Here is a 19,002-nt window from a genome sequence, read left to right as displayed (position 1 = left end):
GGATAAGCCTCTGTAGATCGAGTGATCTGTGATGGTGATATAAAATGCATACAGAACTATAACCCACCACAAGAATATCTTCAGAAGGTCGCATATAAGTATAGTTGAGAATCTTATCACCTCAGTCCTTGTAGACCAAAGAAGTTTCACCATTAAGGTTATTCTTGCTGGATATGTGTGGGTGACTGCCTAGGGTCTCCATCTTGATCTTCGTAAATTCATCTCCGGAATAGACTGAGGCATTCGATGTTGTGCATGTTTCAAGCAAAGGTAACAGGCCTGGTGCCCTGATTTTACCCACGCTCGCATGGACCCACATGGTTCCTTCCCCAGGTTCCTCAAGTATGATCTCAAGTCTAAGATAGGCAGTGCGTGGGTCAGGAAGTGCGTTCTTGAAGATCTTAATCTGTATTTCTCGAGGGAGTTCACCGAATCTATGGAATTTTTTGGTGTTTTCAGTGATAGACTGATGCTATATTATTGGGAGTGGTTCGATCATGTTGATTGAGCTATGTTAGTGATGATATATGGTAGAGAAGACGTTTTTAAGCTTTACCTAGAATATCCTTATCAACAGTATGACTTGTGGGTGGATCTGTGCACTGTGCTGCGAGGCAGATGTATTGACCGACATGATGCTAGATCGTTCGCGGTTTTCCTTTTGTGAAGCGAAATATGATATCCAGTCTGGAGGATAACCAGAATATCTGAAAACTGGACCGGCCCATTTGAGGCCCAACACCAGGTAGGAAAGCGGTCGTCCCTAGGATCTACAGATTCATCCGGCAATGCATCATAAGGACCCCGAAGGGGGTGGCTCCACGCAAGTCCTTGAGCAAGATATGGTCGGAACGCGCCATTGAAGTGTTTAACTTTGAGCCGCTCTATGATGAGACAAGCAATACCATGAATGGCGTATATCCAATCTTTGGAAAAGGTCAACCCTTTTCCGATAGCAAACGAATTAAACGATACCAGCCATCGTGGGTTAAGATTTTGTCATCAGGTATGGCTAGAATATCTCGAGCAGTAGCAGTAGCGGCACAATCATACGTCTCCCACTTCTCGGAACTTCCTTCTAGAAGGTAGGAAGATTGGCATTCGCGGTATAGCCCATTAGAGGTCCACTGAAGTACACGCGGTGGAAGCGAAAGCTCCCGTAATCACCACTCGCGTTTTGAAAGTGGCGATTCATCAATAACACACCTCAATGTCGCGACATTCTCTCTTGACCGCAGTGTTATAGATTGCCGATCTGTACCAACAATGCTTGGGTAGGTAAAGGAAATGGATTGGATTTGATAATGCAAATTGCATCGACCCATAGGTAATGGATGTTCATCATTCTGGTCAGAGTTATTGCCTCTTGTATGATCTTAGGAAGGTAAGCAGTATCGAAGCTGCATAGACGACTCTTAAGGTTCTCTCGGCAACTATAACAGGCTTCAATCCAAGGCTGAATTTGCGTCCTGAATAAGTCCTTGAGATCCTCTGAGTCTTCTCGGGCAAATTGTAGCAGAAAAAGTATATCAGTATGGTTTGTGGCAAGCTGAATGAGAGACAGTACAAATGACATACGTCTGATATGCCGAGATTCTGGTTTCTATTCAGCATAGTGGAGCTCGTGGAGCCACATATGAAGACAATCATAGCCGACCGCCTCTCCCACATCCACTAATATGCCCACACGTTTGCCATATAGTACGCGGAGATAGAAGTCCAATGGGGCCTCGGCAGATGGTAGTGTAGTCCGTCGGTCCATAAGCATCGAGATTATACGCAACCAGAAGTATTGGCAAAGGATACAGCCCTCATCAGCTGAGCTTTGGAGAGAGCTAAAGATTCTGTAATGAGGAAATGGACTACTCTGAGTTTCATAGCGTATGTCTCGTGGCTATGGAATAGCCTTGCAGTGTTTGCACAATAGTGGGGAAGGTTGTAAGAACAAGGATTGATGTGACATATTGTCCAGTGACGATATCTCAAAGGCTAAAACTGTCGTTGCATGGCTATTCAGGTATACCCATACAAGTTGTATAGAAAGCCCGCTCCAGCCGAGAAGAGGGTACTTGAAAAACTTGGGTCAGCTTAATACCAGGTCTCTTGATACGGAGATATCATCGGTGAAGGATAAAAAATAATGGTCGAACAAAAAACCAATGTTCTCCTGTGAGGCTTTGTTCTAGCTGGTAAGTTTCTCAAGCACGAGGCGGCCTAGATATATTTCCCCAAGTCTGATGTTTAGAATCAGCACCTAGCCACTACTTCATGATATCGTTTGTAATCTTGGATACACGGCGGAAAAGAACGCACAACAAAAACTCAATCGATCGACTATTAACTCACACTTGTTTATTTCACCTCTATTGGTCATATCTATGGCAGATCAATGAAATTGAAGTATGCTTAACGATTGTGTTGCAATGATCAATAAAACCCCAAGAAGGAAGCAACTTCTTCTTTGCCTGAAACTATCCAGAGAAAGTAAACAAATTCTATTGAGCCTCAACACGTGTTTTCCCGGGCGGTCCACCTTTCTATTCAAGCGGCCGTACTATCGGGGTGCAAAAATATCAAGCTCCTAACTGAGCTGATCACATTCTGGGACGAAAGATATTTTGGAAGGGAATGCGATAAGACATCAACAAGAGACAAAGGAAAGAATTATTCTCTGACAATCGTATCTGATCCCTGGAGCAACAGGCACACTGGCTGTCCTGGTGGTTGATTCCTGTGTCCCTCGACCAGCATTGTTTCTGAGGCCATGATTGCCACGAAGAAAAGGAGTGTCTTTTCAATATAGGATTTTTTGTGTTCTATATGATGATGATTTATTCAGCGCATTTTGCGATACCTTGATCGACATTGGAGTGTTGCAAGTGTCTGTCTGCACTTTGTAGGATATATTGTGTGTGTAGGCCGAGGGAGATTCATCACAAAGCTACTCGTATTTTGTCTCCGGGGTTTATCCGGAAAGCTATGTTTATTACCTCCGTACCTACTAATCAAGAGATCAGGATGAATTTGAATGTATTGTTCAATGTACTTGTTTTTCGCACTCGAAACAGATGTTGAGGTAATGCAAGAAAATCTCAAAAGAATTTAATAAATTGATTGATGATCACTATAAAAGTCTAGATGCTCTTGATATCGCTAGTATATATATATATATGGATGCATGCAACGCAAATGATCATGGCATCATCTCAAAATATCATCTCGATCTGCCCCTCAATGAAATTCGACTTCCACTCTTCCATACCTATACCCATCCACTTTTAATTCAAACGCCAGCCCGGCGCTTTCTACCACCATCTCGAGAGTGAAATCTAAATTGAGAAATTCCACTCCCCTCGTAGTCGTCAATCTCGTATACAGACTCTTTGGTACGGCTCCCAGATCCGTGGTGAGCGTGCACACGCTTATTAGGTCCCTCGTGTAGGATGCCGGTGGTTCGCCGTCCGAATCACAAGCAATAAGATCATCGGATACGATTAACGATTGCCCTGGGCGGAAATTGCGCGTATAGTGGAAAGAGATGGGAGTGTCTGTGTTGAGAGTATCACCCTAGGTGGATTTAGTGGCGCTGTCGAGGCAAAGGGGAGAGGGAAAAGTAAAATCTACCTTGTTTAGATGCCATTGCATCCTATCGCTGACCATCCAACGTTCCCATAATGGACTCCAATATCTCTCACTAACATTGTGTTTATCCTCATCATATACCGTTGCATAAGAAGTTCCATAATGCATCCGCGCTTTTCTGGATACCACCACGCTTCCTTCCAATCCTTTGAGAACCGCTCCTCGGACCACGGCAGTCCATGCGTTGATAGGCTGCATAACCTCTACAGAATTGCTTTCAGCCATGGCCATAGATTGTGCGTGAGTTGGTCGTTCGCTGTAAGGTGGTGGCGCTGCACTGTTGAAATGTGATTTTAATCTTTTATATAAATGATTGCTTTGTCCAAATCCTCCCACAAGCACAATACCCGAGACGATACCCCCTTTTTGTCTAATACCATCAACTTGGCCTTGAACTAGATCGCACACCTCTTTGACGACTGGCTCGAAAATATCTTTGACTTGAGCAGTTGTCATAATAAAAAATCCACCATCCAGACCAGCATCTATGTCATCTGCTAGGCCAGGGAGAGGAATATTGAATTCTGTATCGTTTTCTTCGTCGAAATCTCGCTTCACGTATTCTTCCCAGTATTTCAGCCCCATTTGCCATGACTTGGCTTTCTTCATTTTCATCTCTTCAAACCGTGCAACTCCTATCCGACTCTTGCAATGTTCCTCAAATCGATAATTGAGGAACGCGCTCCCGCAAAGCCCGCCAGTGCCTACAGCGGACTCTTCTACTTGCAACGGCTTCAGAGATATAATTTTGTAGGCGATGAGATCAACAGTGCCACCTCCGGCATCACATACTACAAAGTTGTCACCAGCTTGTAGATGATTTGGTTGAATGGCTTTCAAGGTATAGACCGCAGCAGCCTCAGGCTCACTGATCATCTGAATTGCCGACTTGTCACCCATTCCTGCCCTCTCTGCAGCTTGAAGTGTGGTATTCTTCGCTGCATCAGACCAGACTGCTGGACAGGTAAGAACAAATTCGACTTTCGTAGTTGACATGAATAATTCTCCATATCGGCGGGTTAGGGTTTCCATAGTATGCTTGTAGATTTGAGTTAAGTAATCACTGACAGCATCGACGACATTTTTGCTATGCTCTTTCAGCTGGTTGGCAGTTTCAGCCGGACTAACATAGAAAGGTAGTTTTTGAGATCGGTCGAGAAAAAGTTTGATACATCGCAGTCGAGGTTCCTCGGGACGAAATTGACAGCCCCATTTTATCGTCGGTTCAGTTCCAACTGGCGATCCTGGAGGTTTGGAGTATCCAATTTCTGTTGGCACTTTATCAGATGTAATTCCGTTACTTCCGGGCCAAGTTTTGATGATATCTACATCATCGGGGTTCGATGTGTACACAACAGCAACGCTGGTTAAATGTTAGCATTTGTGTAGGAACTTGAATAAACTATGGTTCAAAGGCATGTGTGAGGTGGTGACATGAATGAAATCACTTCATGAAAGGTTATAAGATCGAGAATCCTAAGAATTATACATATAGAGAAATTGTACTGTCGAATTTGATATGTACTTGAGTACAAACCCCCGACACAGGTAAATGGCGTAATTATCCAGAAATATAAGATCCCGTTTTGGTGGTGCCACAAATGTCTTGGCAAAACAAGCTGTAAAAATGAACATACCCAGAATATGTTGTCCCGAAATCCAGTCCAACAATTAATCTTTCATTGACGGGTGCTGGCTCTCGTATTGGTCCAGCAATTGCCTCGGTTGAAGAGGTGGGAGTATGGTTGCCAGAGATGTAGTGGTTTCGACTTTCATCGTTTCTTCGACTAGCAGTCCGTATAGGTAGGTTGAGATTCATAGTGACCATTTAAGATGATTTTAGGTGTTTTGGTTTCGAGGATGCACTATCCACGACGGTTTTCTACCCACGGTCTTAATTGTGTCGAGATTAGGAGGAAAGTCGCTTGATGCCCCTCAATTGAGCCCCGCCGAATCCCAAACCAAACTCTTTGAGCAAAACAAACAACAAACAGAGGAGAATCAGATGTTTTGTTTTGTTCTTATCATCAGATCTCAATCAGAAAGATCTCAGCCAGCTATCCGAGGTATTGTGAGATCGCAAGACTTTGGAGCGTTTAATGATATTCCGGTGTGAAGCGTAAACGTGGGGGAATTAGATACAAAAAACAATTGTAGATTTTCTCGAACGATAAAAATGATTTTCGAGGCTGTATCTTTTGGAACTTCAGAAGATATACACACGAACTTAATGGGGACAACGATGGCTGATCAGGAACAATATTGATCGCTTGGTCAGGACAGGAGTGATTGAGACTCCGCCATAGGCAGCAGGAAAATGGAATTTGGAAGCCTGAAGTAATACTGACGAAAGCCTCGGGGATAGATTTCCTCTTGAACAGGATAGGATCGTCGGATGCAAGACAGACGGTTGACTATGTTGAAACGATTGGGCACGATTATCTTGACGAGAACCTTGAATATATATAAGTGTGTATATATGAAGTTGTAATCAAAAGAAAGCGATGTTTATTTTAAGGCGATGGGTGGAGTTGGTCGTGCAGCACAGGTAATGTTAAGGTTATGGAATGATTCAAATCACTTGGACATCCTCAACATCCCACCTACAAATTAGCCGCACTCATCAACGTTACATTAGCGAACCTTTTTCGGACGTACTCGCGTACTCAACCCTCCTCAGGCTATCGTAGCAGAACCACATCAACTCTTCTTGTCTTGGTAGGGCTGAATAGTTCCAAAGTAGTATCTTTGTGTCATACGTGACCTAAGAATGGAGTTATGGGCATGCGGATTCAATGCTTGGAATCAATTGCAATTCGAGGGAGATCTTCCTGACGAGCCTGAAGATCTTTTTAACTTCAAACGGGTATTAAAAGCGAAGGGATGCATTAAGATTCTGGAAACTTCTTTCTCGGCTTGTTTAGGTATGTTGATATTACCTTCATGGCTTTTTGTATAGCTTTTGTTTTTGTGCTTTAAGAAAGACCAAGGATTTCTTTGATAATACCACGTGTATGTCACATGATCAGAAAAATAGACATCATAAATATAGATAAAATGGCTCCAGCGAGTGACCAGTCTGTTCAAAGATATACGTTAGAGCTCTAGTTAAAGCATTTGGTAGTTGAGACTTGTATTCCATTGAGCTCGCATCTAAGACCAGATGCAGAAACTCATTGGGAAAGCTCACTGAGCGGCAAAGATCAGTTACAGCTTCGAAGCATGCTTAGAAGTGGACAGAATCTCCAGATGTTATAGGCACACGTTTGTCAGAGTTTGAGGCCAGCCTTCATCTTATTCCTCAACTAGTCAAATAAATCACAAGAATAATGTATATTTTGTACCTAGTATAACTTTTCACTCAAGACCACATTATCTCATCAAGTATATCACTAATAGACTTTCAATTCTAGCAGTAGTATCGAATGGTCCCTCAGGTCTCCATGAAGAGATAAAAGTTGCTGGCTCCCCAGATGGCTTTTTGCAAGCACAACTAGAACAGGTTACTGCAATGAATATCACGCATATCTCAGGAGAACGAACAGACTTAAGAATATCCGAAGATGCTGTAAGTAAGGCAACTGCAGCTGGCAACGACAAGATTGCAGGTAACCTTATATTCTCCATTCCCACTCATAAAAAATGTACTAAACTCTTCAGCTTTCACACCAACAACGCTAATCCAATACCCCTCTCTTCCTGCATTTCTCTCTCAAGCCAATCCTGACTTTACATTTCCCCTCTCTCACATCACGCAACTCGTATCCAACACCACCACCTTCACGGCCCTTACCCAAGAAGGAAACGTTTACACTTGGGGCGACGAACGCTACCCCTCATGTCTCGGCCGCGAACCCACCTCTTCAAATCCAGCTTCTCAGCCCACCCTTCTCACCTCCCTTATCTCTCTCCCTACTGGAAAAATCCACAAACTATCTTCTTCCGGCCCCCTAACCGCCGCTCTTACCACGGGTCACGATATCTATATATGGGGTCGTACCAACACTCCCTCTATAATTCCCGAACTCTCAGACTCCTCTTCATTTTCATCCTCGGACGATTACGATCCAATTCCACTCGATATCCACGGAGCCGACATTCTCGATTTCAGCGTTGGCGAGAACCACATGTTGGTACTGACGACGGATGGAGAATTGAATGTCATCGGAGAGAATGGAAATGGACAACTTGGGCTTGGAGAGGGGGAGAAAGGGAGATGCGGGGAGTGGAGGTTGGTTGATTTAGGGTTTGACGAAGGCAGTACGAAGAAATGTGTAGGAGTGCGGGCAGGCTACAAGTGTAGCTTTGCACTTGTGGAGGACCTCTCTTCATGAAACCAGTTTGTGGATATTTCACCTAACTTTATATTGAAGCTTGAACAGGAATAGATAGAAGAACAATTCAAAGAGACCTCACAATACTCTAGAGAGCAAGAATGGATCGAGACAAATTAGTATGGTATCTCTTTGCTCATTTTGCTTTCTTATGCCATTCTATAATACATCATGACCTTGGGACTACGTTAAAGTTCATTGCTATTGCAGAATAAAAGAAAAGCAGCTCATAGATTCGTAAGGTAATCCTCAATTTCTTGAGGGCTCAGTTTTCTAAAACGTGGGCCTTGAGCACCTTCGACTCCCTCAATGCCCATTAAATGATCGGCCGGGGGTCCTACAATACCTAGAAAGATGTTAGCGATGTAGAACATTTATCGAGGTTCTTAAACTTACCGATCTCCACTGTATCGCCATTCATCTCTCCTTCAATGGTCTCCTTCAAAGTCAACAGAGCAATGTGTACAGCGTCTTCCAACTCCAATCCCTCGGTGTATCTCTTCTCCAAGAAAGTCTTCGCCGAAGTAGCATTCTTTCCGATGGCAGTCGCCTTCCATGGGAAGTAACTACCACTAGGATCAACTTGGTATAACATAGGTCCACCCTTTAAAATACCACCAGTCTTGCCCGATGGCTTCTTCTCATCCGGATGAACTTCCGCACCAGCAACATCCTCCGATTCTGGCTCAATTCCATCATCCCAACCTGCGATCAACAGACTAACACCATATGGTCGTACACCTCCCGATTGTGTAGCTTCTTGCATCACCCGCGCAACGTCTTGCACTAATATACGAGTTGGTGGGTATTCGTTGTAAATGCGCTTGTAGCCAGTGTGGGATACTTTGCGGGCCTTATCGACAAGTACGCGGTAATCAGGTCCCATACCGGAGTAGACCATACCGATGTTTGGAGTGATAAGAGAGACTTTGGAGAGGGAGGGGGGATCGATGAGGGTTGATGAGGACTTCTTCTCCGTGGCGAGGACAATGCCGTTGGTGGCTAGCGATAAGTTAGCACAAGTACGTATTTTTGGTGAGGATATATGTCTACCTTTGATTCCTAATGATGTAACACCTTGGTTGACGGCATTTAATGCATATTCTGTTTGCGATTTGATTAGTATGTAGAGCTGATGGGATATAACAACAAGTAGAGTTGTAGCTTGGCGCATATTTGAATTAAGCTTCATTTAATGGTACGAACCTATTTGAACCAATTTCCCACTTCAAAACGTTAGCAAAGCACTTTGGCATGTATTTATACATCACATAGCAGGATCTCTGGGAGCTTTGGTTATTTCAATCATACCTGGGAGAGAAGGTTGTCAAGGAGAAGGAATATCTATCCGCCATTGTGTCTGTTTATTTCAGAACTTGTGCCGGAGGGTTCTGAAGGTTCAAAATTACAGAAATGGTTGACGGAAATGTAAAGTATGGATTGGAAGTTTAGAGAATGAAGCTGTATTTGGAGTCGTTGGACTTTGGAGCTACAGGCAGCTCTGGTCCACGACTACGCGATGGGAATTAGAGCCTTAGATATCCGGCAGCAAGTGAGTTCCACGCCAGGCACCAAGTGATATCTGGGCAAATATTAGAGCTGTTCCAATCTTGTAATTACATCCATGGAAAATATGCATTCTACATCATTATTTACGGCAAAATATTCTTTTACCATATGTTTACCGAAGTTCGAAAGGTAAAGGTATTGTAATGTGAGGATTTATTATGGTGAATTTTTGAATACCGAGATACAGTAGACAGCTAGGTAGGTAGATAGGTACCTATATTTTCAGGATCATTAGGGATTTTACTAGCGCAACTTTTTAAAGTGCACACACCTCAGAAATTTGATCCAAATCGAAAAAAAACCAAACATTTTATTTAAAAGGTCACCAAGAAGCCACATCTCACCACTGTCGTCGATGTCTCTACATGCTCTCCATCCTTCTTTACTGAAGTTTTCCTTTGATTGATTTTATTAACCATCTGTTTACTGACTCTCTAGTACATCAAATTTACAGGTCTTATTGCAATTCTCTCTTTGTTCTTTTTTTCTGGAAAAGCCGGAGGTTTCAAACACTTGCAGGAACCATTACTAGCTGGCCAACTAATCACACATCGGAGATCGGAAAGTCAACAAGCAACCTTCTCCGTCATCGCTATAGCTTTAATAGCTTTGTTTCCCCATTCATACCTTCATTCTTTCAAATCTCATCACCACAACAATGGCAACTCCACAACCTACTTGGTCATGGGATGATCTGTCTGCAGAATCTACCTCGCAGCTTCCTCACCAAAATCGGAACGATGCATTCACTGCGGACGAGCATACGCATCAAGAAGCTCCTGAACCTGAACCAGAGCCGGAGCCAAAGCGTCGAAGATATTACCCATCCCGACAATGTCGAATATGCCTGGAAACCGTAGAGCCGACCTTCGAGACTCCCATCGAAGGCATAGCTTCAATGCTCAATCCAAAACCACGAGTGACATATACGTCAGAAGATCCTGAATTGGGCCGTCTAATGCGACCATGCAAGTGCAAGGGAAGTCAAAGATATGTTCATGAAGGCTGTTTGACAGCATGGAGATATACAAACCCCGGATCAAAAAACTATTATGAATGTCCTACGTGCCACTTCAGGTATCACTTTCACAGAATGAAGTGGGGCCATTGGATTAGTAGTGCTCTGACACAACTATGTCTTACCTTGACAATATTATTTGTTACAATTTTCGTCATGGGCTTCGTCGCAGATCCGATCATCAACTTTTATCTGGACCCGTATGATACTGTTTTTTCGTTCCCTTCGATGGGAGGAAATGGCCCAGCTCTACATATTGTGGATACTGAAGCAAATACTTGGGCCGAGCATCTGTTAAAAGGGTTGGCATCATTGGGAATGCTCGGATTTGTTAAGATATTTTTCGCAATGTCCCCGTTGAGTTGGTGGAATGTAAGACAGACTGGCCTGTTCGGTGGCGGCCGCGCTCGAGCTGGAACAGGTCGGAATCGTCTAGAAAACATCAGTTGGACTCTTGTCATTATTGGTATTGGTGCCTTCTTAGTTGTGAGTCCCTACCCACCGCGTGGATTATGGATATCTACTAATAGCCTTCAGACTGTTTGGAAATGGACCAGGAGCTGGAGTAAAGCAGTACTCGAAAAAGCTGGCGAGACCGTGATTGATGTTGGAGGCGACGATGCTGATGAAGAAGATGAACAGACACAAGCAGAGGTTGATGAGCAGGTAAACGCTGAAAATACCAGAGGAGAACGTCCTCCAGCACCTGTCAACCCCGAGACTAGGAAAACACAGTGAATATGCAAGAGCAGAGTTATAAACATACATATATTGTCATGAACTTATCTCACCGTTTGTATATCATTTTTTGCTATACCAACGGCCTCCGAATATGTGAGAATCAAACATTCAGGAAGTATCTTTTCCCTCCCTATACATTTACACCTTTCCCGCACCTTCTTAAGTTGCCACGAGATCCTTCACAGTATCGTGTCGATTAGTCTGTGTGCGAAGAATAAGCCAACTCAGCTGGAGCCCAGAAATACGAACGTCTTGTTCTCTTTTTCATATACCGGCGTACCGCGAGTTTATTTGTCAACACCTCGTATCTTATATCCGACCGGACTCTTTTGGGAATGGTTGGATTTGGATGCATCTTTCTGATTCCTTCGCTGCGGCACTGGTTGTGGCATTATGCTAGGATGGGGAATTGGAGGGGAGATTGATACATTGTTTTTAGTTTTGTTTGAATGGATATAGGAATTTGGGTATGGCTGGGCCGGTTTGATCGGGATTGGCTTGTACTTATTTCTACATATTAATGGATAATATTCTGAGAACTTGCAAAGTGTTATGAACCGTGTTTTAAAGTCAACCTTTTCCCGACTGTTCTGTTTTATGAGATGGCTGATTCTCAAAGAAAAATTCAACTTCACACCATGATCATTATAATTTTCTTACGTTAGCCACTCACTCATTCATTTGATAATATACTTTAGTTGAAACAAAAAATGCATTCCTTACGATTTGCAAGTTGTATTTTGAAAGCGAGTATAATTGTCTTATGTGAGAAAGCCCCCATTGCTGTATTCTATAGCATAATAAACTATTGTACAAGTCGTATCATATCATCCATCGTCTATCATCTAACATTGTCATCTGAGACTTTAACTCCCTACGCTTCGCAAAAAGCAATATGTGCCTCTAGTCCCTCCTCAGCTTCGAACTCCAACTCAGTACCTACTCCCACAAAAAATACATATCCCTCCTTGACCTCAAACTTTTCACCTCCCGCCTTCATGGTTCCTTTACCACCGGTAACAACCATGATACTGGGCCCACCCAGCTTCTCAATCGTTTCTTTTTCTCCTTTCTGGAGCTCCAAAACTAACATGTCGAATTCGCTCATTGGTGGTGCTAGGACCTTGGTCTTGCCATTCTTACCCTTGGAGCTTGATGTGGGCTTGAGTACACATTCATCTTTTCCGACGGGAGAAAATGTCAGCGCGGCGCTGAATAAATCGACAGAGTCGCGGTCGGCACGGGGACAGAATCCAGTGTTTAGAACATTATCGGAGCGTGCCATGCATTCTACAATGTCGCCGGAGAGGTAGGCGTGGATACCGTCTGCGGGGACGTAGATGGCGTCGCCTTTTTGGAGGATGAGATAGTTCATTGTGAGGAGGGCTACGAGATTGCCGGGGTCCGAGGCGGAGTATTGGTCGGCTAGGCGGGGGAGCAGGGCGGGGATGTATGGCGAGGTGGGGAATTTGGAGGACGGGGTGTCTTTGAGGGTGTTGTAGATGGATTTGATTTCCTCATCGGAGAGAGAGAGAATTTTGTGGACGATGGATTTCAATGTGTCTTTGTCGATGGTGTCGGATGGGGAAGAGAGGAATTTGGAGGTGAGAACCGGGATGCTCGTGAAGAGCGATTGGATATCACAAAGTGGTTTCCATCCGACGAAAACCTCGAATTTTCCAAGGGCAACAGCAATTTCGGGTTTGTGATTTGTGTCGCCGAACTTCTCGGGGTCTTGTTTATGTAGCTTGGCCGCAAGGTTCTTGTCAGGATGGATTTGAAGAGGTAAGGCTTTCGCTATTGAAAGGATCTGGGAGGATGAGCTTAGCATGAACATTCATGTATGAACATGGTACAGAGAGGGGAAAATACCTTTGGTAAATATGGTAGATCTGCTCCGAATTTATCAAGTATTGGCTTCCCAATCAGCTTCTCCTTGTTGGCATTGAGATGCTCTTGTAAGTCTTTGCCGTTAGACAGGATGAGAGATGGTGTAGTTGGATAGGTTCCCATCCACATCTCTGCATATTCTTTACTCTCGTCAAGCTTGAATTTGCCTCCTGGAGTAGAAGCTGCATACTTTGCTGCCAAAGACTCCTTACCTTGACGACCCCATGGGTAGTTGTTACATTGGCATTCCAATTGAATAACTGATGAAGATTCCGACATGATGAAGATTTGTCCTTGAATCGAGACGTATATTTTCGGTTTTGATATGCAATTTCCGGAATATGGGAAATATGAAGCAAAAGAACAATCAATGAGAATAATGAGATTGAAATGTAGGAAAATTGATACCTACCAAGCTTTTAAGAGGATTCCATCCTCTGTCTGGGGTCCCGGAGGTATGTCCTATACACTTACAAAGATAATGACGTTGGATTTTGAGCAGTGTAGTTTGAATCGCCGTTACATCATAATATTTATTTTCTGTGGATGAAGAGGGTTTTGCTATGTCCGACCGACACCGATCGAAGAATCAGTCAGACAATTGTCGCTTGCCTTCTAGACCCCCACGGTGCCACTCTGACATTTTAGCATGCATGTTCGAGGCCTCGTTGCATGGTGCAAAAGCTTGGGATTGACAGCACAGGGCATACCGAGCTCTATTAATAAAATGAAGCAGAAGCTTAACGAGTGGTGAGCGAGCCTTATTGTCAAGAAATGGATGGATGCAGATGTGCAATCTTGATGAGGCGAGTAGACGGGCCAGACGAGATGGAGGTACTGGTTATCCAGTATGCAGATGGTTGCTTTGATGCGTATTGCTATGAGTATTGTTGTGCGTATTGCTGTCTTCTTCACAGCTTCCCGGACAAATTGAGAGAGGCGCGTCGAAGAATTCCGATGATGATGGTAATGATGATGATGGCATATTGAGTTTACCCCTAATCTTGACCCAGAACGTCTCGTTAGATGTAGATACCCGCAAACGTTCACTCGTATACTTTTCATCCCTGGGGTGGTCTGCAGAACAGAGAAGAGGAGAGAGACGGATGAAATATAAATGACTTTATATATTTAATCTTATTTTATACTCCCTTATCTGATATAGTCATCAAAATTACGACGCACAAGGGTTGGATTTGTGAAGTTTGATTACATTTCATCTGAGTGAGAGGAGTGGAGGAGAGAGGCTCACAATTAATCATTTTCTTGAACACTTCCATCCAACGTCAAGCCAAGAACAAATTTCCCCAAGATAACCTAATCTAAGTGTTATTCCTACCTTCACAGGGACGAAAACAACATCTTCTCTACTTATCCTCCCGTCGTCCCATGAAGTCGACGTTGAAGCATTCTCTCTTGTGATTGATATGCTCCCTAGGTATATTATTTTTTGTAATAACCTTAATCTCGATTCCCCCAAGGACCCTGCTACCATCAACCTGGTATCTCCACTCATCGCGCCAAGTGTTCACCATAACGGTGAAATACTAAAGGACACAGCGCAACAATCTCAGCATTCTGTGCATCGCGATCAACTGCTATAAAAAAAAGTCCCGTACGACGTTGGGGCTACAATTACTGCCAAAAGCTGTAACGATTGTAGCAGGTGCCCAAGGGGTCCATATCACACGATACAATGCATTTGGCATACCCCTCGAGGAAAGCCTCGAACCCTCCAGCATATTTCGCGCCACGATCCTCACGTTTCCCAATGCTACGCAGAAGCAGGGCGAAGACGATAGTTCTAGGTGCCTGTGCCATAGGGGTGGTGTTCTTTATACTTTCACGTATACTTGGGGGAGCAAATGGAGTGCCATCGGGAACTCCACCAGTCGTAATTGTCACAGTACTGGATACGGTGGGATATAGTAAAGAGTATCAGGACAGCGTGAAGGAAAATCGAATTCAATATGCCAGGAAACATGGTAAGCAGATGCCTTGCGAATGGCTACAACTTGCTGTTCTGCTTTTCAAGCAAGAATTGAACTGACAATTGTTAGGATATACAACTTTTTTCCCTAGCATCGGAGACTACGATATTCAAGGATCACCGAATTCATGGTCCAAAGTTCCCGCAGCACGACACGCCTTATCAAAATTTCCACACAGCGAATACATTTGGGTTTTGGAGCAGAATGCTCTCATTATGAACCCTGCGCTGAAAGTCGAAGATCACATTATGGCACCAAAGCGCTTGGAAAGTTTGATGGTCAAAGATCAATCCATTGTGCCTCCGGACAGTGTTATCAAGACGTTTCCCAATTTGAAGGGCGAGAACGTTGATTTGGTTCTCACTCAGGATAAAGATGGTCTGTCGCAGGCTAGTTTTATTATCAGAAGGGGGGAATGGAGCAAATTCTTTCTCGATACATGGTTTGACCCTTTGTATCGCTCTTACAACTTTCAGAAAGCAGACCTTCATGCATTGGTAAGCGGACCCGTGAATTTTCCTGGCAAGTTTAAATTCTTACAACAATCAGGAACATATCGTACAATGGCATCCAACGATCTTGTCGAAGTTGGCACTCGTGCCACAGAAAATAATGAATGCATACAGTTCGGATGAGGCAGAAGGGTATAAGGATGGAGACTTTGTTGTTCGATTGCCTGGCTGCGACCAGTCTGGACGAGACTGTGGAAAAGAGGCCGAAAAATACACAAGACAATGGCGGACAGTCTTCGCATCACGATGATCCAACCCTTCACTACGATAATCAAATCAAATCCTCACCATCAACATATAAGCATAGTTAGGGCTATAGAAGCCCTTATGATCTACGAATAGCGGGCAAGGCGTTTGCAGGCGTACAACACAACAGCATGAAGATAAATGTTTGCATAATTGTACAATACCAGCAATGACGTCTGTAGGGATATGGATATCGCTGAGGCTGGCAGATATGGTTTTCTTGGGGAAGCAAGACTTTGTCTTCTGTATATTATTTGAAGCATACATACCCCAGCAGTCAATGTACTGCATTTTCAATACTTGCGAAGCTCTTCAGTATAGTTTTGTGTGCTACAAGTATGTCAATCTATGATGTAGGAGGACATTGAGGTGTGTTGTTCTGGTCCGTAGCGTTGAGTTAGCACCTTCAGTACCTAGTATATCCATGCAGCATTGCAAACGTAAACTTCTGATATGTATATCATCGAATACCCATAATAGAGAATTTTGAAAGATCATGTCCACTTTTTGATGACGATATATCATACATTAGATGTTTTTAAACTCTCTAGAAATGGGTTTACAAGGGCAGTCCTGAAATGGAGCATAAAGAAGCAAGCATGTGATGAGTAACAACATCCTCGGCATCTCCATCAATTGAATCAAGGAAAATGAAACCTCCGATGTAGACGACGACTTTTGTCCTTTTGCCCTTTATCTTACTCCTCCACCCCAACTTTTCTTTTCCTCCCATCATTCACCGACCATCCTATCCCTAAGATGCCCGGCAGTTCGAGAATGCCTGTGAGCTTGCGCAATAGCTTCACCGTCAAAAAGGGTTCTTCGAGCAGTAGCCAATTACTGGCTCTGAACATTGATCTGTATGTACTTATTCTATGCTTCTGGACCCACCGTACATGCGATAAGCTATTCAATGTGCTTGCATCTTGTCCACGATGAAATAAATTTTGCTGATAATGTTTCTGGTGATGCAGACTTCGAAATGTCGTATTCTTTTTGTTCTTACTGAGATGGACGAGGAAGGGTCTTTTGAAATTGAAGGGACGGGGGCTTTTTGGTAGTTTCGCAGACGCATACATCTCAATTCGCAGAACACTCTATGGATTGTTCCTACGAGCACCCGGTGTACGATCTCAAGTACAAAAACAGGTCTCAGAGGCAATTACGAAATTACAAGGAAAATTGGTACCGACAGGCCCAGACGTGGTACGATATTTGACGCTGCCGAAGGAAGGATGGTCTGAAGAAACGGTTATGAAGGAGTTGGAGACGTTGGCCAATATGGATCATACCAGATGGGAGGATGGATTTGTCTCGGGTGCTGTGTATCATGGAGGAGACTCGTTGATGAAGCTACAAACGGAGGCATTTGGAAAGTTTACAGTCGCGAATCCTATTCACCCGGATGTGTTCCCTGGAGTGAGAAAGATGGAGGCGGAAATCGTGGCGATGGTTTTGTCGATGTTTAATGCTCCTCCTGGAGCTGCCGGAGTTACAACTAGTGGAGGTACAGAGTCTATTTTGATGGCTTGCTTGAGTGCAAGACAGAAGGCTTATGCCGAGAGAGGTGTAAAGGAGCCGGAAATGTCAGTAGATCTGTGGATACGCTCTTTATACTTTTATACTAACCAGTATCTAGGATTCTACCAGAAACAGCACACACAGCATTCCGCAAAGCAGGTCAATATTTCGGTATCAAAATTCATCTCGTCGCTTGTCCCGCTCCATCTTACCAAGTACATCTTCCAAGCGTATCTCGCCTTATTAACAGCAATACCGTTCTTCTTGTTGGCTCCGCACCCAACTTCCCTCATGGACTCATTGACGACATCACCGGTCTCTCCAAGCTCGCCGTCAAACGTAGAATTCCACTTCATGTCGATTGCTGTCTTGGATCATTCCTCGTTCCCTTCCTCGAGAAGGCCGGATTCGAAACCGAACTCTTTGATTTCCGTCTTAAGGGTGTTACTAGTATTAGTTGCGATACCCACAAATACGGCTTTGCACCTAAAGGTAACTCGACTGTTCTTTACCGCACCGCAGCCTTGAGAACTTACCAATATTTCATCTCTCCTGACTGGTCAGGTGGTGTATATGCCTCTCCATCGATTGCCGGATCTCGTCCAGGTGCTCTTATTGCTGGTTGTTGGGCTTCGCTTATGAGTGTTGGAGAAACTGGTTATATCAATTCTTGTAATGAGATTGTCGGAGCTACCAAGAAGATCATCGATTCCATAAGCGAAAACCCATCTCTTAACGCCGATCTTCACGTACTCGGTAAACCACTTGTTTCTGTTGTAGCTTTCACGTCCAAGACACTCGATATTTATGATATTGCCGATGCTATGTCGGGGAAGGGATGGCATCTCAATTCGTTACAGAACCCACCAGCTATACACGTAGCTGTGACCTTACCAATTGTAAAGGTATGGGAGAAATTGATCGAAGACCTGATAGCTGTCGTAGAAGGAGAGAAGGAGAAGGAGAGAGTTAGAATTGTGGAAGGTAAAGGTGCAAAAGGAAAGAGCTTGGGAGATTCAGCGGCCCTCTATGGGGTTGCAGGTAGTTTACCAAATAAGAGCGTGGTTGTCGAATTAGCGAGTGGATTTTTGGATACTTTGTATAAAGCTTAGAAGGTTACTTTTGGAATATGACGATGGAGATTGAGGAAGGGGTGCATATCATCATAGGGAAATTTGCAAATATGTGAGCGGGGTCTTTCAACACGCCTTTTTATGGGTCTTTCGGAATAACATTTCTATTTATACCTTAGTTTTACAATCTTATAGTTTATTTTCTCTGCCCTTCACTCACTTGTAGAGTAGTACAAGTTTCTGTTGATATTATAATTGAGATGATTTGATAATTAACAAATGAAAAGTTACCAGCTACTGAGCCTAAGATGCCGATGATCTAATTAGTTATGTGATGCGGGGTTGTAATCTTACTTCGTAAGTGTCAAATTCGGTTGCAGATGCGGTATTCAAATGGCTATTTCAAGTGAAATCCTTCAGCGTAAATCAGGAATAATTTCTGAAGTGGCTAATGATAGAGCATCC

At 43.6% G+C, this 19,002-nt stretch overlaps 7 protein-coding genes across 7 annotated transcripts; 4 read left to right on the top strand and 3 right to left on the bottom strand.

Moving 5' to 3' along the window:
• Window positions 1–3,080: 3,080 nt before the first annotated feature.
• On the bottom strand, window positions 3,081–6,188 carry BCIN_14g03850 (hypothetical protein). Its single transcript, XM_024697201.1, has 3 exons — window positions 5,280–6,188; window positions 3,625–5,005; window positions 3,081–3,567 (listed from the first exon to the last, which is right to left on the bottom strand). Exons 1-3 carry the CDS (start codon window positions 5,468–5,470, stop codon window positions 3,232–3,234), a joined length of 1,908 nt encoding a protein of 635 aa, XP_024553016.1. The 5' UTR covers window positions 5,471–6,188; the 3' UTR covers window positions 3,081–3,231.
• A 70-nt stretch (window positions 6,189–6,258) lies between these two features.
• BCIN_14g03840 (hypothetical protein) lies at window positions 6,259–8,059 on the top strand. The gene is made up of 3 exons (XM_024697200.1): window positions 6,259–6,566; window positions 7,056–7,250; window positions 7,303–8,059. Exons 1-3 carry the CDS (start codon window positions 6,413–6,415, stop codon window positions 7,974–7,976), a joined length of 1,023 nt encoding a protein of 340 aa, XP_024553015.1. The 5' UTR covers window positions 6,259–6,412; the 3' UTR covers window positions 7,977–8,059.
• Window positions 8,060–8,093: 34 nt separating this feature from the next.
• Window positions 8,094–9,451, bottom strand: Bcpre8. The gene is made up of 5 exons (XM_001545711.2): window positions 9,288–9,451; window positions 9,183–9,202; window positions 9,030–9,080; window positions 8,373–8,978; window positions 8,094–8,322 (listed from the first exon to the last, which is right to left on the bottom strand). Exons 1-5 carry the CDS (start codon window positions 9,329–9,331, stop codon window positions 8,204–8,206), a joined length of 840 nt encoding a protein of 279 aa, XP_001545761.1. The 5' UTR covers window positions 9,332–9,451; the 3' UTR covers window positions 8,094–8,203.
• Window positions 9,452–9,865: 414 nt separating this feature from the next.
• Window positions 9,866–11,849, top strand: BCIN_14g03820 (hypothetical protein). The gene is made up of 2 exons (XM_001545712.2): window positions 9,866–11,049; window positions 11,101–11,849. Exons 1-2 carry the CDS (start codon window positions 10,204–10,206, stop codon window positions 11,299–11,301), a joined length of 1,047 nt encoding a protein of 348 aa, XP_001545762.1. The 5' UTR covers window positions 9,866–10,203; the 3' UTR covers window positions 11,302–11,849.
• A 182-nt stretch (window positions 11,850–12,031) lies between these two features.
• On the bottom strand, window positions 12,032–13,735 carry BCIN_14g03810 (hypothetical protein). The gene is made up of 2 exons (XM_001545713.2): window positions 13,177–13,735; window positions 12,032–13,114 (listed from the first exon to the last, which is right to left on the bottom strand). The coding sequence occupies exons 1-2, from the start codon at window positions 13,471–13,473 to the stop codon at window positions 12,179–12,181; spliced, it is 1,233 nt and encodes a 410-aa protein (XP_001545763.1). The 5' UTR covers window positions 13,474–13,735; the 3' UTR covers window positions 12,032–12,178.
• A 528-nt stretch (window positions 13,736–14,263) lies between these two features.
• Bcmnn11 lies at window positions 14,264–16,446 on the top strand. The gene is made up of 3 exons (XM_024697199.1): window positions 14,264–15,179; window positions 15,255–15,682; window positions 15,735–16,446. The coding sequence occupies exons 1-3, from the start codon at window positions 14,891–14,893 to the stop codon at window positions 15,945–15,947; spliced, it is 930 nt and encodes a 309-aa protein (XP_024553014.1). The 5' UTR covers window positions 14,264–14,890; the 3' UTR covers window positions 15,948–16,446.
• A 158-nt stretch (window positions 16,447–16,604) lies between these two features.
• Bcdpl1 lies at window positions 16,605–18,830 on the top strand. Its single transcript, XM_024697198.1, has 3 exons — window positions 16,605–16,803; window positions 16,918–17,529; window positions 17,583–18,830. The coding sequence occupies exons 1-3, from the start codon at window positions 16,703–16,705 to the stop codon at window positions 18,574–18,576; spliced, it is 1,707 nt and encodes a 568-aa protein (XP_024553013.1). The 5' UTR covers window positions 16,605–16,702; the 3' UTR covers window positions 18,577–18,830.
• Window positions 18,831–19,002: the final 172 nt, after the last annotated feature.

The sequence above is a fragment of the Botrytis cinerea genome, chromosome 14, assembly GCF_000143535.2.
Source record: "Botrytis cinerea B05.10 chromosome 14, complete sequence".
Classification (NCBI taxonomy): Eukaryota; Fungi; Ascomycota; class Leotiomycetes; order Helotiales; family Sclerotiniaceae; genus Botrytis; species Botrytis cinerea.
This window is presented reverse-complemented; position numbering and strand designations above follow the sequence as displayed.